The sequence below is a fragment of the Amblyraja radiata genome, chromosome 5 (assembly GCF_010909765.2).
Source record: "Amblyraja radiata isolate CabotCenter1 chromosome 5, sAmbRad1.1.pri, whole genome shotgun sequence".
Classification (NCBI taxonomy): domain Eukaryota; kingdom Metazoa; phylum Chordata; class Chondrichthyes; order Rajiformes; family Rajidae; genus Amblyraja; species Amblyraja radiata.
The window spans coordinates 92,175,126-92,195,785 of NC_045960.1; the positions used below are offsets into that span (position 1 = coordinate 92,175,126).

Here is a 20,660-nt window from a genome sequence, read left to right on the forward strand (position 1 = left end):
CCCCCTTAACCTTCTGCGCTCCAAAGAATAAAGCCCTAACTTGTTCAACCTTTCTCTGTAACTTAGTTGCTGAAACCCAGGCAACATTCTAGTAAATCTCCTCTGTACTCTCTCTATTTTGTTGACATCCTTCCTAAAATTAGGCGACCAAAATTGTACACCATACTCCAGAATTGGCCTCACCAATGCCTTGTACAATTTTAACATTACATCCCAACTTCTATACTATGAGTCAGAAAGGTCAGAGGACACATGTTGCGGGGATGTAATTGAATGGCAGACGAATAAACCAAAGCATTTATGTTTAGTGTCCTTGAAGTGTGTTTATTACATTCTGATCAAGGTGAGGATCTGACAGGAATGACATGCTTCTCATTTAGTTAGGGCAATGAGATACCCGAGTCTACTATTTTAGGATTTCAGAGTTTATTATTGAGTAAATAAGTACACAATGTGGAAGAAAATCTTCCTGTAAAAATCTTAATTAAACTTGCGCATTCATATTGACAACTCAAATTCAATCCAGCCTTCACATAGTCAAACCCCAAAATATCAATTGCGTGAGTTTAATTTTATCTCAAGGGTACATCGTTCAGTCCTCTGGTCCATATAATAATGCCAATTCATTATTTCAATTTTAATTAGGATATATAATCCAAAAACAGCACAATGAGATTTTGTTCTATTGACATAAACCAAATAGTTTTGATACACAAACAATGCAAAAATCAACCTTTAACAGCAGGCTGGAATTCAAACTATGAACAAGACACCATGCCTCAAAACCAAAAGGTTGTGGCATTTAAAACGAAAGCATTCAAAAAGGTAACTAGATTGCAGAGGGGAAACATTATCAGTTTGATAAAATTAGGTTATGAATAATCCATCTAAACAAACAATTTTGTTATTCATGGAGAATAACATGAATTGTTATTCATGAAGAATATAAATGGATACAGATTTTGTACTGGAAATACTTCTACTCATTTTAAACATGAGCAGCTTTTGACAGTCTAAAAATTCTGTTCCAAACATCACATTAATTTTTTTGCTGAAATCTCTAGAAAAAAAGTCCCCATTATCTCATGCATAGATTTTTCATAACCGAATACATTTTGAAGAAATACATCCACAATTAATGATAATAATTTTGCAAGCCGTGTAAAACAAATTCATTTTTATACATTCATATTATATTAAGCCAAACAATGCTTGGAAATGTCAACAGATCAAAACCTTTTCGCTTAATATCTCAATAACTACACCCCTTCTTCCTGGTCAATCCTGGATGGTTTTGAGCTGAGTACATCAGCAAGCACGTGTTTTGGAACTTCAGAACCCCTTACAGTTAACATGTAACAGGCATCTTCCACTTTTCCAAGACTTTGTTTCAATGTATAATGCTTCTTGGAAACTTCATATGGTCCAGTATTGCCTATGTAAGTAAACCCATCATAGATAGCACGTAGAAACTGGCTCACTTCAAAGGGTGTTTCAATATCACCATTTCCTACACTGGTGATACACAAGCGCATCAATTCACCAGTCAAATCAGCAATGCCCAAGAGGTAGTCTGTAGGAGTCACTTGCAGACAGAGAGGTTGCTGCTCCTGTTTCTCATCTTGTGAACAGGATGATGCCAAATCCTAGATGGTAAAAGCAGGATTAAAAAAAAGACACATTAAATATTACGATACGATACGATAATACTTTATTGTCAGAGCGAGTCTGAAATTTGTTTTGCTTCACAGAAGCTCCATTTACAGCATCACAAAAAAAGATAAGAGGGGCGAAAAACGACACGCATCAAGATATCAAGACAGGATCCCAAAATACCCACATTTGACAAGACATTACAATAACAGGAGACCACATTTATGGCCTGTCAGCATACGTTTGATCTGGGATTAAGTGGATTAACCTATGGACAAAAGAGGAATTGTAAGCAGTTAACAACCAGAAACATAATTACTTATCACTTGATTGTGTTTGATCCTTAATTCCAGTATAATGTAGCTCTTTATAATGAGTCAAATCTTCCTGAACCTGGAATACTGCCTAAAATCATACCCACACCCTCTGCGCAAATGTTGAAGTCCAATCTCATGGATTCTCAAAACCTGGGAGTCAAATGGCATGTAGGCCACAGGCAGTGGTGTGCTAAGACCTTGCAACTATTGCAATGACAGCCTTTCATGGAAGGTAGTCTCAAAATTGTGGCTTCATGTTCTGCCAAAGCTTGAGGTTTTGTTTCAGTTTTAATGAGGCAGGTACAGGATACTGAGTTGGATGGTCAGCCATGATCATATTGAATGGCGGTGCAGGCTCGAAGGGCCAAATGGCCTACTCCAGCACCTATTTTCTATTTTTCTATAAAAATGTAGAAACAATGATGCTGGTTAACATACAATATACAAATAATCAAAGTGCTGGAGTAACTCAGCAGGTCAGGCAGCATCTCCAAAGAACACGCGACTATTCATAAGGTCATAAGGAATAGTAGTAGAATTAGGCCATTCAGCCCATCAAGTCTACTCCTCCGGAGGTACACAAAATTGCTGGGGAAACTCAGCGGGTGCAGCAGCATCTAAAAGTCTACTCCTCCATTCAATTATGGCTGATCTACCTCTCCCTCCAAACTATATTCTCCTGCCTTCTCCCCGTGACCTCTGAGATCTGTTCTAATCAAGAATCTATCCATCTCTGCCTTAAAAATATCCACTAATGTAGCCTCCACAGCCATCTGTGGCAAAGAATTCCACAGATTCACCACCCTCTGACTAATGAAATTTCTCCTCATCTCCTTTCTAAAAGAACGTCCTTTAATTCTGAGGCTACGACCTCTAGTCCTAGACTCTCCCACTCGTGGAAACATCCTCTCCACATCCACTCTATCCAATTTTTTCCACTATTCTGTATGTTTCAATGAGGTCCCCCCCTCATTCTTCTAAACTGCAGCGAGTGCAGGCCCAATGCCGATAAACGTTCATCATAAGTTAACCTCATCATGTTAACACATCCTCAGATATGGTGCCCAAAATTGCTCACAATATTACAAATGCCGCCTTAGCAGCGCCCCACAGAGCCTCAACATTACATCCCTGTTTTTGTATGCAAGCCCTCTTGAAATAAATGCTAGCTAGCATTGAGTTTGCTTTCTTAACTACCGATTCGACTTGCAGATTAACTTTTTGGGAATCCTGCACCAGCACTTCCTGGTCCCTTTGCACCTCTGATTTCTGGATTCTCACCCCATTTAGAAACTACTAGTCTACACTATTCTTACTACAAAAATGCCTGACTCCACACTTTGCTACGCTATATTTCATCTGCCACTTCTCTGCCCACTCTCGCAACCTGTCCAAGTCCTTTTGCAGAGTCCCTGCTTTCTCTACACTACCTGCCCCATCACCTATTTTCGTATCATCTGCAAACATTGCAACAAAGCCTTCAATCCCCTCGTCCAAATCATTAATATACAGGTCAAGACCCTTCTACAGGTTGCAATACTTCAGTCTGAAGAAGGGTCTCCACCCAAAACTTTACCTATCCATATTCTCTAGAGATGCTGCCTGACCAGCCGAGTTACTCCAGCACTTTGTTTAACTCTGCTGAAAAATATTTTTTTGCATATAAATTATTATTATCATCAGTTTATATTTAATTGTTTGGGAGCAGCCAGGAAGTGTGGCATGGGTGGGAGATACAATGAAAAAAATCAGAATATTGACCACCTGGTTTTTCCAATCCAGAATTGCTCTTTGGGCTTGGATACTTGAAGTAACCAATGTTGGGACAAAATATTGTATGTAGCAAAGAATAATTTCATAACACTTTTCCCCAAGCCCTCGATGCAGCCTCTTCCACTCTTACCTCCAAGCAGAAATGTTCAGGGTACATTTTCCACTTCTCTGCCCACTATCCCAATCTGTCCAAGTCCTTCTGCAGAGTCCCTGCTTTCTCTACACTGCCTGCCCCATCACCTATTGGTCTGAAGAAAGGTCTCGACCCGAAACGTCACCCATTCTTTTCTCTCCAGAGATGCTGCCTGTCCCGCTGAGTTATTCCAGTTCAGGGTACTTTGTTGGACAAGGAACTTACCACCTGACATCCCAAAGCCTTTTCACCCTTTACAAGGCACAAACCAGGAGCATGATGGAATATTTTCCACTTCCATAAGTATTGGCAACTCCAAGAAAATAAGTCATGCATTGGGTAGATTAGAGAGAGCAGGCGTTAACTGGGATTTAATGTTCATGCCATTTGGTTGTAGACTACCCAAGAGGCATGTAAGGTGCTGTTCTAGTTTGCAGTGGAGAAGATGAAGTACAGACAATGCAGTATGGAAATGTGAAGGGGTATTAAAATAACTAGCAACCGGATGTTCCTGGCAGTCAAGGTGAGAATAGCAGGTACACATCAGCATCAACACCTACTGGTTCCCTGTCATATTACATACTATTGTGACTTGAACATTTTTTTTACCAGTGTTTCATCACCACAGCAGTTCAATCTTTTATTTCCCTACCTAATAGATATGTCAGAGTACCTTCATTAGAAAGACTCTGTGGTTTAAGTTTAAGGAGGTCTCTCACAATCTTTGATGCACTTAGTGGCATCCTATGCATGTTGGCCTTGTCAATAATGTCCAAATTCCCCAAAATAAAAAATTTAAAATGCTGCTTGATCTCTGCTATGTTCTATCTACGTCCTTCTGCCTGTCTACCCTCTCTGCTTCAAACTTCAAAGATCAAGATTTTGGACTTCTATCCCAATATTTGTTTCTGAAACCTTTAGATGTTTCACTATATAGCATGTGCCAATATACAAGCATTGTAACAGAAATAATGGTCAAATATGTTAAAAAGAGGGAGGATTCAACTCTTAGAATCTACTTGCGTTAAAAAAAAAAAATGTGTTTGAAATTAAATAAAGAAGAAAGAAGGAAAAGTAGAAGACTCAGTCTGAAGAAGGGACTCGACCAGAAACATCACTTATTCCTTTTCTCTGGAGTTGCTGTCTGACCCGCTGAGTTACTCCAGATTTTTGTGTCTATGGTTTAAACAATTCCTTCTTACGTTTGATATAACTTTTACTTAGTCATAAGGTCATAAGAAATCGGAGTAGAATTAGGCCATTCGGCCCATCAAGTCTGCCATTCAATCATGATGATCTATCTTTCCCTCCTAACCCCATTCTCCTGCCTTCTCCCCATAACCTCCGACACCCGTACCAATCAAGAATCTATCTATTCTACATTAAAAAAGCAAATTTGATAGTTGCATATCCCCAATATCTCATTGCTTCAATTACAACAAATTATATATAAAAACTGTGACTGTTACATGGACAACTGTAGTAGCCCTTTCGAGCCTAAATGAGATCCTCGAACTGCAATGCTACAATAATAGAGGACAGACTAGTGAGCAGGTCATCAGAAGATTTTGAACAATGCCAAATCTAAAATTAGATTTCAAGGAGCTGCTTAAAAAGAAAAAGAGGTAGAAAGAGAATGTTCCAGTGGTGGGGACAAAAACATAACTTAAAATTTTTTTTACACTCTTTGTGCTCAGCTAATTCAGGAGAAACATTAAACAGACTCTGTGTTCAAGAAGGAACTGCAGATGCTGGAAAATCGAAGGTACACAAAAATGCTGGAGAAACTCAGCGGGTGGAGCAGCATCTATGGAGTCTGAAGAAGGGTTTCGGCCCGAAACGTTACATATTTCCTTCGCTCCATAGATGCTGCTGCACCCGCTGAGTTTCTCCAGCATTTTTGTCTACCATTAAACAGTCTCTGTTCTCTCGTTGTTTTCGATCTTTTATCATTGAGTCTCAATGATCTACAGGTTTTTGCTTTGAACATATAGACCCACATATTTCATATCATTAAATCAAAAAGTAGAAATAGATTTTTCAGGAAATCCATAACAATAGTGGCTTCCAGTGACAGTCAAGTTTCTCTAACTTTATTTCAAATAACTGAATTATGTTACAACATGAAAAAATGTATTCACCATCTTAAAAAAGGCAAAATAATTCTCACCTCAGAACATTTTACTTCGTCTGTCTTTGGAGTGAAGATTAATTGGTTATTAATCTCATCAAGGCTAATCAGGGTTCTAGTCTTAATGAAATGTTGAAATGAAACAGCTTCAACGTATTCCTGTAAACCTGCAATTAAAAAAAAATCATTCTGAAGCCCAGTCTACGAGCATATAATTTTTTTATAATAATAATAATAATAATACATTTTATTTATGGGCGCCTTTCAAGAGTCTCAAGGACACCTTACAAAAATTGAGCATGTAGAGGAAAAACATGTAAGGGGAATGAAATAAATAGTAGAGACATGACTAGTACACAAAGTAAAGACAGAATTCAATACAAAACACAGTATGAGGCAATTAATGCACAGATGAAAAGGGACGGGGACGTGGGGCTAAGGATAGGCAGAGGTGAAGAGATGGGTCTTGAGGCGGGACTGGAAGATGGTGAGGGACACGGAATTGCGGATCAGTTGGGGGAGGGAGTTCCAGAGCCTGGGAGCTGCCCTGGAGAAAGCTCTGTCCCCAAAACTGCGGAGGTTGGACTTGTGGATGGAGAGGAGGCCGGCTGATGTGGATCTGAGGGACCGTGAGGGTTGGTAGGGGGAGAGGAGGTCAATGAGATATGGGGGGGGGCCAGATGGTGGAGGGCTTTGTAGGTGAGGATCAGGATTTTGTAGGTGATCCGGTGGGAGATGGGAAGCCAGTGAAGTTGTTTGAGGACTGGAGTGATGTGATGCCAGGATTTGGTATGGGTGATGAGTCGGGTGGCTGCGTTCTGGACCAGTTGGAGTCGGTTGATGTAGGTGGAGCTGATGCCAAGGAGAAGTGAGTTGCAATAGTCCAGTCGGGAGGAGATGAAGGCATGGATGAGTCTTTCAGCAACGGGCGGTGTGAGAGAGGGTCTGAGTTTGGCGATGTTTTATAGTGAAGTATCATTTCTAAAGTAGATCTGAGTAGAAAACTGAGTCCAGAAACTGATCTCTTGGACAGGTTAACATACTCCACTAATTCCTCTTCATAAGAAAAAGCTGCAAAGATTCAGAGAAAGATTAACAAACTCCAAACATTCATACTGAAAAACACCCCAGAACAAATGCACATTACTGAAGCTTAAGATGACTGTATAAGCTAAATTCTTTACCACTTTGGATTTCAGGAATGTTAGGATCATACTTTGACACTAAAAAAAAAGGAAAACAATGGCTACAAGGAGCATAAGCATTAGCTGTCATGTGGTGTGATGGGACAGAACGGGCTCGAGCAGCAGTATAATCTATATTTTAGTATCTTTCTTGTTAAAAAAACATAGCCACAAAAATGTTACGTGATGAATTTGTAAACATTCATAAACAGCCAAGTGAGTTCCTAATGTATGAAATGTATTATGTTTTATGGAGCAGATATTATCAAATAGCATAGCATGACCATACCAAAACTTCAATTTTTCATTTTACTGGTTTGTATACCAGAATTCAAAAATGTTTCCTTACAACTTTATGGCTATTCTATGCTTTTATTCGTTGCAGTACATTTCCAAGCAGAATGTCTACACGGCTAAAAGTATGCAAAAACCACAAAGAATAATCCAGTCATTTCTCTCACAGTCCTGTTTATATTTTACAAATTGCCTGACAAATAATTCCAATTAAATTTATTTCAGAGTCTACATTTAGGAACTGAAGAGCAGAGAGTACACATTCTGTTTAAAAACTCAGCATATCAGGGAGTGCCTGTGGAAATAAAAGTTAACATCTCAGGTCCAACATTCTATTGCACATTCCTGCAGCTGGTTTATGGCTAGAGGCAGCTATGCTGTTTTATTCATCTTAAATTGCTGCAAAAGTGCAGCGTGATGTTGGGCGTAGTGCAATCAGGTAAATACTGCAGTTTAAAGCTAGATAAACAAATTAGAAAATTGCACTGTTCAAGTTACAGTGCCCTCCATAATGTTTCGGACAAAGACCCTCATTTATTTATTTGCCTCTGTACTCCACAATTTGAGATTTGTAATAGAAAAAAAATCACATGTGGTTGAAGTGCACATAGTCAGATTTTATTAAAGGCCATTTCTATACATTTTGTTTTCACCATGTAAAAATTACAGCTGTGTTGATATATAGTTCCCCCATTTCATAATGTTTGGGACACATGGCTTCACAGGCATTTGAAATTGCACAGGTGTGTTTAATTGCCTCCTTTATGCAGGTATAAGAGTTCTCAGCACCTAGTCTTTCCTCCAGGTTTTTCCATCACCTTTGGTAACTTTTATTGCTGTTTATCAACACGATGACCAAAGTTGTCTACGCCCAACATCACTGAAAGTCAAAGGGCCATTATGAGACTGAGAAACAAGAATAAAACTGTTAGAGACATCAGCCAAACCTTCGGCTTACCAAAATCAACTGTTTGGAGCATCATTAAGAAGAAAGAGAGCACTGGTGAGCTTACTAATCGCAAAGGGACAGGCAGGCCAAGGAAGACCTCCACAGCTGATGACAGAAGAATTCTCTCTGTAATGAAGAAAAATCCCCAAACACCTGTCCGACGGATCAGAAACACTCTTCATGAGTCAGGTGTGAATTTGTCAATGACCACTGTCCGCAGAAGACTTTATGAACAGAAATACAGAGGCTACACTGCAAGATCCAAACCACTGGTTAGCCGCAAAAATAGGATGGCCAGGCTACAGTTTGCCAAGAAGTACTTAAAAGAGCAACCACAGTTTAGGAAAAAGGTTTTGTGGACAGATGAGATGAAGATTATCATATCAGAGTGATGGCAAGAGCAAAGTATGGAGGAGAGAAGGAACTGCCCAAGATCCAAAGAATAACACCTCATCTATGAAACACAGTGTTGGGGGTGTTATGGCCTGGGCATGTATGGCTGCTGAAGGTACTGGCTCACTTATCTTCATTGATGATACAACTGCTGATGGTAGTACAGGTAGCATAATGAATTCAGAATTCAGAAGTGTACAGACACATCCCATCTGCTCAAGTTCAAAAGCTCAAAACATCTGATATTCACATTATGTTTTAATATAAATATCTGTAAGTACTTAGCCCTCTCTCTTTAAATATTCAGTAACTAAAGTTTAGCTGGATTAAAAATTCCTTGTTTATTTAAACATTTGTGGATCTGAATCTGATAGGGACCATAATGTACCAGAGTACTTGAAATGCATAGTACCCTCCCATTCATTCTAGTATAGAATTTGCCTTGTTCCCAGTAACAAAGGTCATGTTTTCCATTACAATGCTTTTAACCTTGTAACCTGTGAAAAAAAATTAAAATACTTCACGCACATCAGGATAATATTTGTAAATCAGCTATTTTATCAGTAAGGACATTAAAATTAATAACGGCTCTGGGAACTCATTCCTCCAACAGCAATTCCGAAGCCATTTAATCGAATTACATAATTTATGACTAACATTAATTACCATTAAAAGTTATAAAAGCACCCACACTTTAAAACAAAATTGTACAAAATAGAAGCAATACATTGGAAATTTGAATATAGGCAAAATTTATGAGAAATTCTTAATCAGGAAATTTTCATTCCCATTCAGCTAGACAACTGAGGAAACATCTTGCAATGATGTTGATCTTTTCCACATGCAAGGCAGAACATTGCACATTTGACCCTCTATCCTGGCCCAATTATTTTCAATTGACTTTCTCAACTTGTTATTTTCTGCTAAACTGTCTTCATTGTTTGCACTCCTTTTGTTTACCTGACTACACATCTGCTTCTCCTTGGACCCTTAATGAACATTAAAATGTTAATGTGTCAGGATGGCTTCAAGACGGATGGAGAAGAGGATCAGTGCTGGTGAGCAGGCTATGGACTCGCCTCCCACACCCTGCCCCCAGGTGCTACGTGAGTTTCAAGGTCAGCTGTGGGAGGTGTCCCAGCACACAGAGGCTGAAAGGTGGCTGCGGGACAGTATCTTCACGGGTCGAGTTGATGGCGGAGTAGGCCACTGGTAGCCCTGCAACAGCTGGTATTAATCGCCTGCAGCAGCACAGAGCAACGATGGAAGACACTGCTATCATTGCAAGGCCAGACCAACCCCTGCAATTCTGACCCAGTGCTGCCGCCAGGAAAATGGACCTTTAAGGCCAAGATAAGACTCTACATTTAAGAACTTTAAAACTTGAAGGATACAGGATGGCACTAGAAACCTGGTGACTTATGCCTCAGTTTAATTTATTATTCTTATACTCTTGTAAGTATGATTGTGTTTATGTATAGTATAGTAAGATTTTACTGAATTGCGTGCAAAAAAAGAATTTCACTGTACTTGGGTACATGCGATAATAAATCAAATCAAATCAAATCAACCTTTATTGTCATCTTGCAAGCAACAGTTGTACAGTGCAAAATGAAAAGACGTTTCCCAGGGAATAGCGGAGCATCGCACATGAAATTTAAAACATTTCACACATAATAACACTAAAAACAATCCAGTCCCTGATGGAACAGTATAAATAAATAGTTAAAAGCAGGTAAAACACAACGTTAAAATACAATAAACCAATCATAAAAATGTCCGGGGCAGCTGATTTGAGTGGCCAGTGCCAGTTATTAAAGTGGCCAGTGCCAGTTATTAAAGTGTCCGTGCCAGCCGCAGAATCAAGTGACTGTGAGTACAGAGTGACTGTTTAGCAGCCTCACAGCCTGTGGTAGGAAGCTGTTTAGCAGTCTTGTAGCAGGCTTTGATGCTTCGATATCTCTTGCCTGATGGCAGGAGATCCAGGTGTATGTGGAGGGGGTGCAGTTTGTCCTTAGCAATTCTCTGAGCTTTTTTCAGACAGCGGCTCTGGAACAGTTCTTGTACCGAGGGTAGGGAGACGCCAATGATCCTCTCTGCTCCCCTCACTACCCTCTGCAGAGCCTTCCTGTCCGAACAGTTGCAGGTGGAGTACCACGTATTTATGCTGTACGTGAGTACAGACTCCACCGTACCCCTGTAGAAAGTCCTGAGGATATTGGTGGGGAGTGAGGCCTGTTTTAGTTTCCTCAGGAAGTGCAGTCGCTGATGGGCCCGTTTGACGATCCCAGTGGTGTTCCTGGACCAGGTGAGGCTGTCTGTAATTTGCACACCGAGGAACTTTATGCTCTCCACTCTCTCCACTGCAGTGCCACTGATGTTGAGGGGTGTATGCTTTGGCTGCGCCCTCCTGAGGTCGACAACCATCTCCTTCGTTTTGTCGACATTTAATTCTAGATTGTTTTTGCCGCACCAGTCCACTAGTTGTTCCACTTCCTCCCTGTACATTGACTCGTCATCTCCGCTGATGAGTCCCACCACTGTTGTGTCATCCGCGAATTTTATGATCTTATTGTCCCTGAATCTGGCAGCACAATCATGTGTGAGCAATGTGAACAACAGCGGGCTGAGCACACAGCCTTGAGGGGAGCCGGTGCTCAGCGTGATCGAGCCTGAAGTGTTCTTGCCAACACGGACTGACTGCGGTCTCTCTGTCAGAAAATCGAAGATCCAGTGACACAGGGTGGTGTTGAGGCCCAGCAGGGTTAGTTTCTCCACAAGTCTCTGTGGGATGATGGTGTTAAACGCTGAGCTGAAGTCAATGTACAGGATTCTGGCGTATGTGTTATTGTTTTCCAGATGCGCGAGTACTGTGTGCAGCGTGGTAGAGATGGCATCCTCTGTAGAACGGTTGGGGCGATAGGCAAACTGGAGGGGGTCTAACGATGAGGGGAGGCTGGCAGTAATGTGGGGTTTCACCAGGCGTTCAAAACACTTCATTATTATTGGGGTCAGGGCGACAGGGCGGTAGTCATTTAGGCAGGCAACCACTGGTTTCTTCGCTATGGGGATTATCGTGGAAGTTTTGAGGCATGTGGGGACAATGGCTTGACTAAGGGAGATGTTAAAGATGTCTGTTAGCACATCTGCTAACTCCTCAGCACATTCCTTGAGCACACGTCCTGGGATGTTGTCGGGTCCGACTGCTTTCCACGGGTTGACCTTAGACAGGATTCTCCGTGTGTCCATTGAGTCTATGGTCAGGACTGGCTGGTCGGTTTGTAAGCAGGGGCTGGCTCTCCCCTTGGTTGTGGTGTTTGCTGCATCAAAACGTGCAAAGAAGTTGTTCAGTTCATCTGGGAGAGAAGTGTCCGTGTCGGTTACCTGCTGCCTTGCCTTGTACCCCGTCAGTGTTTGGATTCCCTTCCACATCCTCCTGGTGTCTCCTGTGTCACAGAGGTGTCCCTGGATTTTCCCCGCGTAGGCATGTTTCGCTGCCCTGATTCCTTTTTCCAGTGCAGTCCTGGTGGATCGAAGAGCGGCTGTGTTACCGGCTCTGTAGGCTGCATCACGAGCCCTCAGCAGCGAGCGCACCTCTGCTGTCATCCATGGCGTTTCGTTTCCACGTGCAGTGAAGGTTTTCATGATAGTGACATCCTCGGTGCACTTGGCAATGTAGCTGGTTACAGTCTCTGCGTACTCCTCGATGTTGATGAGGTCATCATAGGATGATACCTTAGAACCATTATTTATACATATAAAATACAAGGCACACAAAATGAGGAGACTAAAGAAGGTTCATCTGTCTCCTCAGATTCTGGTAAGCATCTACTGCTGCACCATCGAGAGCATCCTTACCAACTGTATCACAGTATGGTATGGCAACAGAGCAGTGTCCGACCGGAAAGCACTGCAGAGGGTGGTGAAAATTGCCCAACGCATCACCGGTTCCTCACTCCCCTTCATTGAATCTGTCCAGAGTAAGCGATGTCTGCGAAGGGCGCGCAGCATCGTCAAGGACTGCTCTCACCCCAGCCACAGACTGTTTACCCTCCTCCCATCCGGGAGGAACTACAGGTCTCTCCGTTGCCGGACCAGCAGGTTCAGGAACAGCTTCTTCTCTGTGGCTGTTACACAACTTAACTCTGCACCTTGGTGATTGCCACTCCTTCCCCCAGAAAAATTGCACTACTGCTACTGTATGCACATATATATATTTTACTGTTCCATTATTCTATGTTCGCTCTTCTGGGTGAGATGCTAACTGCATTTTGTTGTCTCTGTACTGTACACTGCACAATGACAATAAAGTTTGAATCTGAATCTGAATCTAAAATGTGGAGAGGTTGAGCAGGCAGCATGACTGTAAACGTCCAAAGAAAAGTGAGTGAAAGTATTGTGAGAGTGTTTCTGGAAAATTCTCGTGCTATTGCTGTGTTTAAAAAAAAATATTTTCAACCATATGGGATTGATTGACGACTAATTTTATAAAAATAATTCAAGTAATTTGAACTTTTTAATAAAATCGCCTTCCAATTGTAGAAAAATCAAACATCACACCAGACAGGTAAAGGGAATACTGAAGAGTGGAATGTATTGAGTTTTTACTTGTTGCTGAAATGCAATGATTACTGTTTTGTGTCTGCAATAAAATGTGCTATCCGTCATTTTAGATTTAAATAAATGTTGCTTGCTTTGCGAGGTGAAAGTCTAACACCAGGTAATGCTGACATTTAAAAAGATTAGCATTTACTATTCCCATCACTATTAACGGACAGAATTAAAAAAAAAAACATGTCTTGCAGTTTGTTGAAATAACAGGAAGTACCAGCCCAAGTTATTCTGCACCAGTATTCTGTTGAAAAGTCATAATTTGAAATGTAACTGTCTTTACAGATGTTGAGACCTGCTGCAAATTTTCAAATTTTTCAATTTCAGATTTGCAGAACTTGCAGTATTTTATTTTTAGATTAGTCTGTGATGCATCAGTACTATTCTACAGTTAGCCTTGAAAAGAATATGTAGTTACTGTTCTTTCTAAACAGCCTCTCAGTCACTGTGCCAAACAAAAATGTCAGCAGGGGTATATTTAATTGCAAATGAAATTGAATGATAATGGTACAATGGTATGGTAATATGTAATTGCCATCAAAACACCTTATATTTTACATTTCATTAATATTGTAGAATGTTTCAATGGATTATAACCAAACAAAATTTAACAGTCAAATAGGGGTAAAATAAAGCATTTTAAAATAGAACGCTTAATGGAGGAGTTCCAAAGCTTAAGCCTCAGCTGCGGAAAGCACAGCATTGAATATGGGATTTGTCTAAATAAATGATGTAAATGAAGTCCATACTAAAGTAACGCGGTCAATTACATTTTGGAGAGCCATTAAAAAAAAGAAGGAAATTTATACACATTGGGGTTATAGGAGTGGTGCAATTTGTATTGCAGGTGGCCGTGTTTTGGATGAATTCATAAGATGTTGTGGGGAGACCCAGTACGTATATAAAATTGTGAAAGGCAAAGATAGGATTGACACAGACCCCTTTTCCCAGGATAGAAAAATCAAACATTACAGGACATAAACTTTAGATTTTATTTTAGATACAGCGTGTAAACAGGCCCTTGAGCCCACCGAGTCTGTACAAAGCAAAACCACTCCTCACACTAGCACTGTCCTACACACCAGTGACAATTTACAATTTTACCAAAGCCAATTAATCTCCACACTTGAAGGTCTTTGCAGTGTGGGAGGAAACATGAGCACCCTGAGAAAACCCACTCGGTCACAGGTACAAACTCCATACAGACAGCACCTGTAGCCAGAATCGAACCCGGGTCTCTGGCACTATTAGGCAGCAACTTTACTGCTGCAACACTGTGCCACCCAAGGTAGCTTTAAGATAGGAGGGGTAAAGTGTAATGGTGCAGGGTAACAGAGGATGGCTGCAGGTTTGGTGCTATAATGTGAATTTGTTCAATTAGTCAACGACTCACAGTTCCCAGCTCCCAGTTAAACAACTCAGATTAAAAATTCCCATCTTTGTTTTCATTGGTCACCAATTATAACAACCTATTTTACTATTGTCCCTAAATGTGATCACTCTAAATGTAATTAAGTAGCTATGTGTCACTTTGATCATTCTCCAGTAAAGTCCCTTGTGACATATTTGCATATTAAAAGGGTCTATATAAATATAACAGCAGTATAAGAGCACATACATACAAATAGCAGTACATTATTTAATGTTTCTTGCATGACAAAAGCTTTCCTGACTTCATTTATCATTCATGTTGTGTTAGTTCTATCACAGAAAGATTACCCCACAAGGGGAAAGAGTCATCTGTACCCACAATATCCCTTTGCCATTTCAAAATCTTAGTAAAATGATTCCATCTATAGGAAATATAGATCATTATCTCACATCATTATTCAGTGCCTTAATTTCAGGTATTATTCTGATGATTCATCATAGAATCTCTCCAGGGCCAATGTATCCTGCCTCCAACAGGGTGCCTAAATTAAGTACAGTATCTTAAATGATCTTTGACCAGCGCCCTGGATAATTGCAGTATCATTTCCTTACTTTTCTCTGAAATCTTCTGAAAGTCTATTTGATAGCTTGTCGCAGCCGTTAACAAGTTTGCTATAATCTAATGGATCCTACACCCCACATCTACCCTTGCACTGCTTTTCCCATTTATATTGTACTCTTTATTGAATTAAATTGTAACCATTTTAATATTCATTCAATCAGGACATTTGCAGGCCCTGATCTCCTGTAACAATACTCATAATTTATCTTTTCTAGTTCATACTACATATTAAAAAACATATATTTTCTATAGATAAATTGCTTTTTCTTATGTATAATGAAAATCTTCTGCACATATCCTTTCCGCATTACAATATAATTCTGGGTGAGAAAGTTTAATTCAAACTGAGCAATTGCACAGACTGTCTGTTCTCTGGTTCCTGCACTCTACTGACAAGTTCAAGGAACAGTATCTCATCTTCTTACGAGAATGTTATGATCTTCCAGACCCCACATAGAGTTCAACAATTTCAGACAATGAGCAGTATTTTCTGTTTTCATTTCAGATCTCCTATATCAGTATATTCAGAATCTGCTTCTCTTTACATCTACACCAAACCAAACTTTTGTTTTACTCATCCCAGTTTTATATTCTTTCTTATTATTTCATTATTCTTGCCTCAACCCAACCTTCCATTTAGTTCCCTTCTACCCTCTTGAACTTATTCTGTATCTTAAAATCTAACTTTTCCAAATTCTGATGGAAGGTCCTCAACCTAAAATATTGAATCTGTTCCTTTCCTGCCAGAACTGCAAGTATTTGCAGTATTTTGTTTTTGTTTGTTTAGCCCTTGGATGTCCTGGGCTATCCTTCAGCATCTTTTTAAACATTTGCCCTTCCTCTTTGTTGTTGGCCATAATCTTTTCAAATGCCTCCATGACTTCACAGCCGACCAGACTAGGAGTTATTCCCAATGTTGTACCTTTCATAGTGTCATACAGGACCTGCAGCTCACTAAGTATCCAGCACCTGGTCCATCGCCACAATGTCTTGGCGATTCAAGATACTACTTAAACATTAAGAGAGTATTTAGGTGTTATGTTTGTATTCTTTTTTATGTGCTGCATTGGCAAAAAGAATTTCACTACATCTAGGTGTATGTGACAATAAATCAACCTTTGAACCTTCGAACCTTATTTACTTCCACCACTCCCTTAGGTCTCACTGTACCTTGATACTCCCAAGGATAGTATCATTCATTACGTATGACCTGATCTCCCAAATTGCAACTAACCTGGATCAAATTCCATCTGCCAGTGTTCTGCCTACTTTACCAATTGATCAATATGTTTTTGCAGCCTGATATTATCTACCTCACTATCCACAAAACCAATGTTTGTGCAAACTTACCATCATACCTCCTACATAAACATTGAAGTCTTAAATGTGAATAACGAACAGGAAGGGTCCCAATACCAATTGTAGAAACAAAGAACTGCAGATGCTGGTTTATACCAAAGATAGGCACAAAGTGCTGGAGTAACTCAGCGGATCAGGCAGCATCTCTGGAGAGCAAGGATGGGCGATGTTTCGGGTCGGGACGCATCTTCAGTCCTTTCTCTCCTGACCCACTGAGTTACTCCAGCACTTTGTGTCGATCCCAACACCAATCCCTGTGGTAAACGCTGGTTACAGGCTTCCAATCATAAAAGTAAATCTCCACTACCAGCCAATGCCAAATCCAATTTGTCTTCAATCACAAGGTGTCTTAATCTTAAAGAACAACCTTCCACCTGGCATTTTCTCCAATGTCTTACTCAAATCCATAAAGATCACACCAACCACACTACCCTGAGATTGAGATAGATCTATATATATCCAGCTATATCTTTGAAAACCTCAGTCAAATTAGTCACACAGGAACTTCCACCAATAAACCCATGATGACTGGCTCTAATCACTTCCCGGTTTAATTAATCCTGTTGCTCAGAATTTCTTTTGAATAACTTTCTTACAATTGACGTAAAACTCAATAACTAATCCTTGCTACCCTTCTGAAAGAAAGCAACCACATATCTTGACCTACAGACATCTGGCATCTCACTAGTGGTCAATTAAAAAAAAAAAATCTGCCTTAACTATAGCCAAGTGCTCTCTTGCTCCCCATAGTAGCCTGGGACACATCTCATAAGGGCTGGGGATTTATCCACCCCGATGTCCACTATGACCTCCAATGCCTCTTCATTTTTAATGATATGCTCTACATATCAGCTCTCTCCCAAAAATCTCCAGCTATAACAACATTTGCACTGATTTCACTTTTGGTCTCCAACAGATCCTATTCTTTCCCTGGCTACCCTCCTGCAATTAATATACTTGTAAAATGCCACTGGATTTTCATTAATCTTATCTGCCAGCAATATTTCATGACTGCTCTTTGCCCTCCTAATGTTTTTCTTAAGCACCACCTTACATTGTCTATACTCCTGAAGGGCCTCCCTGTTTTCAGTACCCTATACCAAATGCTTTCTTTTTTTCCCCTTTGTTAAACTCTAAAACATCCAGGTCTCACTGAACTTGCCTTTAATGGAACATGATAGCCCTGAATTTCAGATTTAAGATCCCCACCCGTATGATTTATCCAGAAGTGGCTGCTGCCAGTTTACATTTGCCAGGTCCCATTTAATGATGTTGAAATTAGCCTTCCTATAACTACTGTACCTTGAAATTTAGAGTTATGGTCAACTTCCAAAACATTTGCCATTGACAATTAAACAACTTACCAAGATTCACCTTTGAAGAATAGATTGAGAACTGTTTCATCCAGAGTAGGGTGATTAACTGGCACAGAGGCTCACCTGAATACATTTGAAAAAAAACCCAACCCACACAATCCTTTCACACTAAGGTGATCCTACGGGAAAATGAGAAATGGCAAATGATGGGAATAAAACTGGAAAAGTTGGATTATCCTACGGCTATTTCACCTCTAGGCACATCTTCAGGAAATCTGCCAAATTCTTGATGGTTTAGCGCAGCGTTTTGCAACCGGGGGTTCCCTGGAACGCTAGGGTTCCGCGAATGGTTGCTAGGGGTTCCGAGAGAAATAGTGATAAACTAGACCAAGCGTGGACCCATTGGGTCCCCCTTCCCCAACGCAATATTCCCCCAGTAACATACACCTATACACTATGCTGGATGTTAAAATGGCCCGGCAATCCTCCCCCAACTGCACAGGCGCGGCTGACAGGTCCCCGTTGTGACAACAGAGATCACCGTTGTGACGCAATTCAAAATGGCAATCTCAAAATGACAGCGGGCCAACTGCACAGGTGCGGCTGATGATCCTAAAATGGTGGCGAGCCCGGCAACCCTCAACTCGGGTTCCCTGAGACATGAAAATTATTTAAAGTGTTCCGCAAGGGTAAAAAGGTTGAGAAACGCTGGTTTAACGTCCCCACACTCCCATGTCTGCTGATATTAACAATTCTCACTTCTTTATGTGGAAACAAGGAACTGCAGATGCCGGTTCACAAATAACAAAGTACTGGAGCAACTCTACTGCTGCGCCGTGCTGCCCATAATTTTTTAAGAAACCTTTTGCCTGGCACACTGATTGACTCCAGCACTTTGTGCCCACTTCTTTGATACCATCTCCTTCCATTAAATCTGCTTTTACCACCACCCTCTTCAAAAATAGTTTTAATCCCATTTCTATGTGTAAACAACTTTCTGCATGCATTCATCCTATCCATGATCCTTTAACATGTTGCCTTTTCCCAAGGCTATGGCTACCTTTCTCCTATCCGACTTGTTAGCACGCAACAAAAAGCTTTTCACTGTACCTCAGTGCATGTGACAATAAACTAAACTGAACTGAATTAACACCAAGAACAGACATTTACTCCAATTAAAAACTGCAAGGTTATAGCCATTTGGTGATTCTGCAGCCTTAATATAGTCTTAAATACAATGAGGTACACGTATGAACTACTAAATACATAATAATCTTGACTACATTTTGCATTGTTTAAAGAATAGCACAATAGATCAACATAGGAATAGGCTGGTCGTCCCAATTTGAGTTTGTTTTTGTGACCTTTTAACATTTGTTTCCCTTGCAATCTTGAATATTTTTCCATCAGATTCTAATGTCTGCCAACTTCTAAAGGAAATGCTAATGTACAAAATATTTTATGCAGTTATCTAGGAGCCTTGAAATTACTTGTAAACAAAATCATGAAGTTATTTTTTTTATAATCACAGTAAGAATGATTAGTTGTTCCCATAAGAAATCCTTCTGATGAAAGATGCTTATTAACCTTTTCGTAATCTTTTAGTCTGAAGACTCACTCGTATCAGAAAAGCACCCATTTTTAATAATGGGGACAATTCTGCTTTTCTGGCCTGGAGCAGACACAGAGCTAATACTGGAGCAGAAATGTTTCCGTTTTTTAAATAATCTTGGACCATAGATCGGGACCATATATCGGTTTTAAAGCCAAGATTATTAATGTAATGCAGTGAATATCATGTTTGTTTATATTTCATGTCAGCTCACAAGCAATTATCCTGATTCAAGCTGGAATGGGAACGCAAAAGGAGTAGAAGTGGCAGTGATTGATATGACACAAGCTCCAAGAGGCGCCAATAGGTACCATTTAATTATTTTATTAGATTTTTTATTTAATGCTTTTTTTGCACATTTAATAATTGCTTTTTTGCACGTACAACCCTAAATATTGTTAACCTAATGAAATTTAGCAAAATTTAACAAATGTACCTCCATGATGGAAAATGTTAATCTTTTCTAATTATATTATGGCCTAAATGGAGAAACTTCTGATGTCAAGCGTTTGATTGTCGTAAGCACCAAAACTGAACAATTAATTTTTACTTTTGTATAACAGCAGATTTTGCTTTAAGGTCAAACATGACATGCAGGATGTGAATATCTGTTCATTTTCAAACAACTGCCAGGAAGAGGGAGTGAGCAGCTTGGGTACAGTGTTTGTAGCAGGGACAGGAGACAATGGCCTGCAATTTCCAAGTTTTTAAATGAAAAAGATTCAAATTCAAGTGTGTTTGAATGTTGAATAATCAGCAACGGCAAAGAGCCAGTTAGCATCTCAATATACCAAGAGATATGGCTCATGCATTCCCCATTTCCTTTTCCTCACCAGCCCATATTCTTAGACATCAAAGCACGTCTATTCCACTGCAAAATCTGGTATGCCTACTTTGAGGAAGTTCTCTTCCTCTCTCCGTAGGCCGTTAACAACCTCCTCT

General features: G+C 40.1%; 1 protein-coding gene across 4 annotated transcripts in view; it reads right to left on the reverse strand.

The window, feature by feature from the left end:
- Positions 1–409: 409 nt before the first annotated feature.
- tsnax (translin associated factor X) overlaps positions 410–20,660 on the reverse strand; it is a 59,609-nt gene continuing 39,358 nt past the window's right edge. For all 4 annotated transcript variants that reach the window (XM_033021751.1, XM_033021752.1, XM_033021749.1 and 1 more), the window contains exons 5-6: positions 6,047–6,174; positions 410–1,646 (exon numbers count right to left, since the gene is read on the reverse strand). In XM_033021751.1, coding sequence (XP_032877642.1) covers positions 1,260–1,646; positions 6,047–6,174 — 515 coding nt within the window. In that variant the 3' untranslated portion in view covers positions 410–1,259. The remainder of the gene's footprint in view (positions 1,647–6,046; positions 6,175–20,660) is intronic.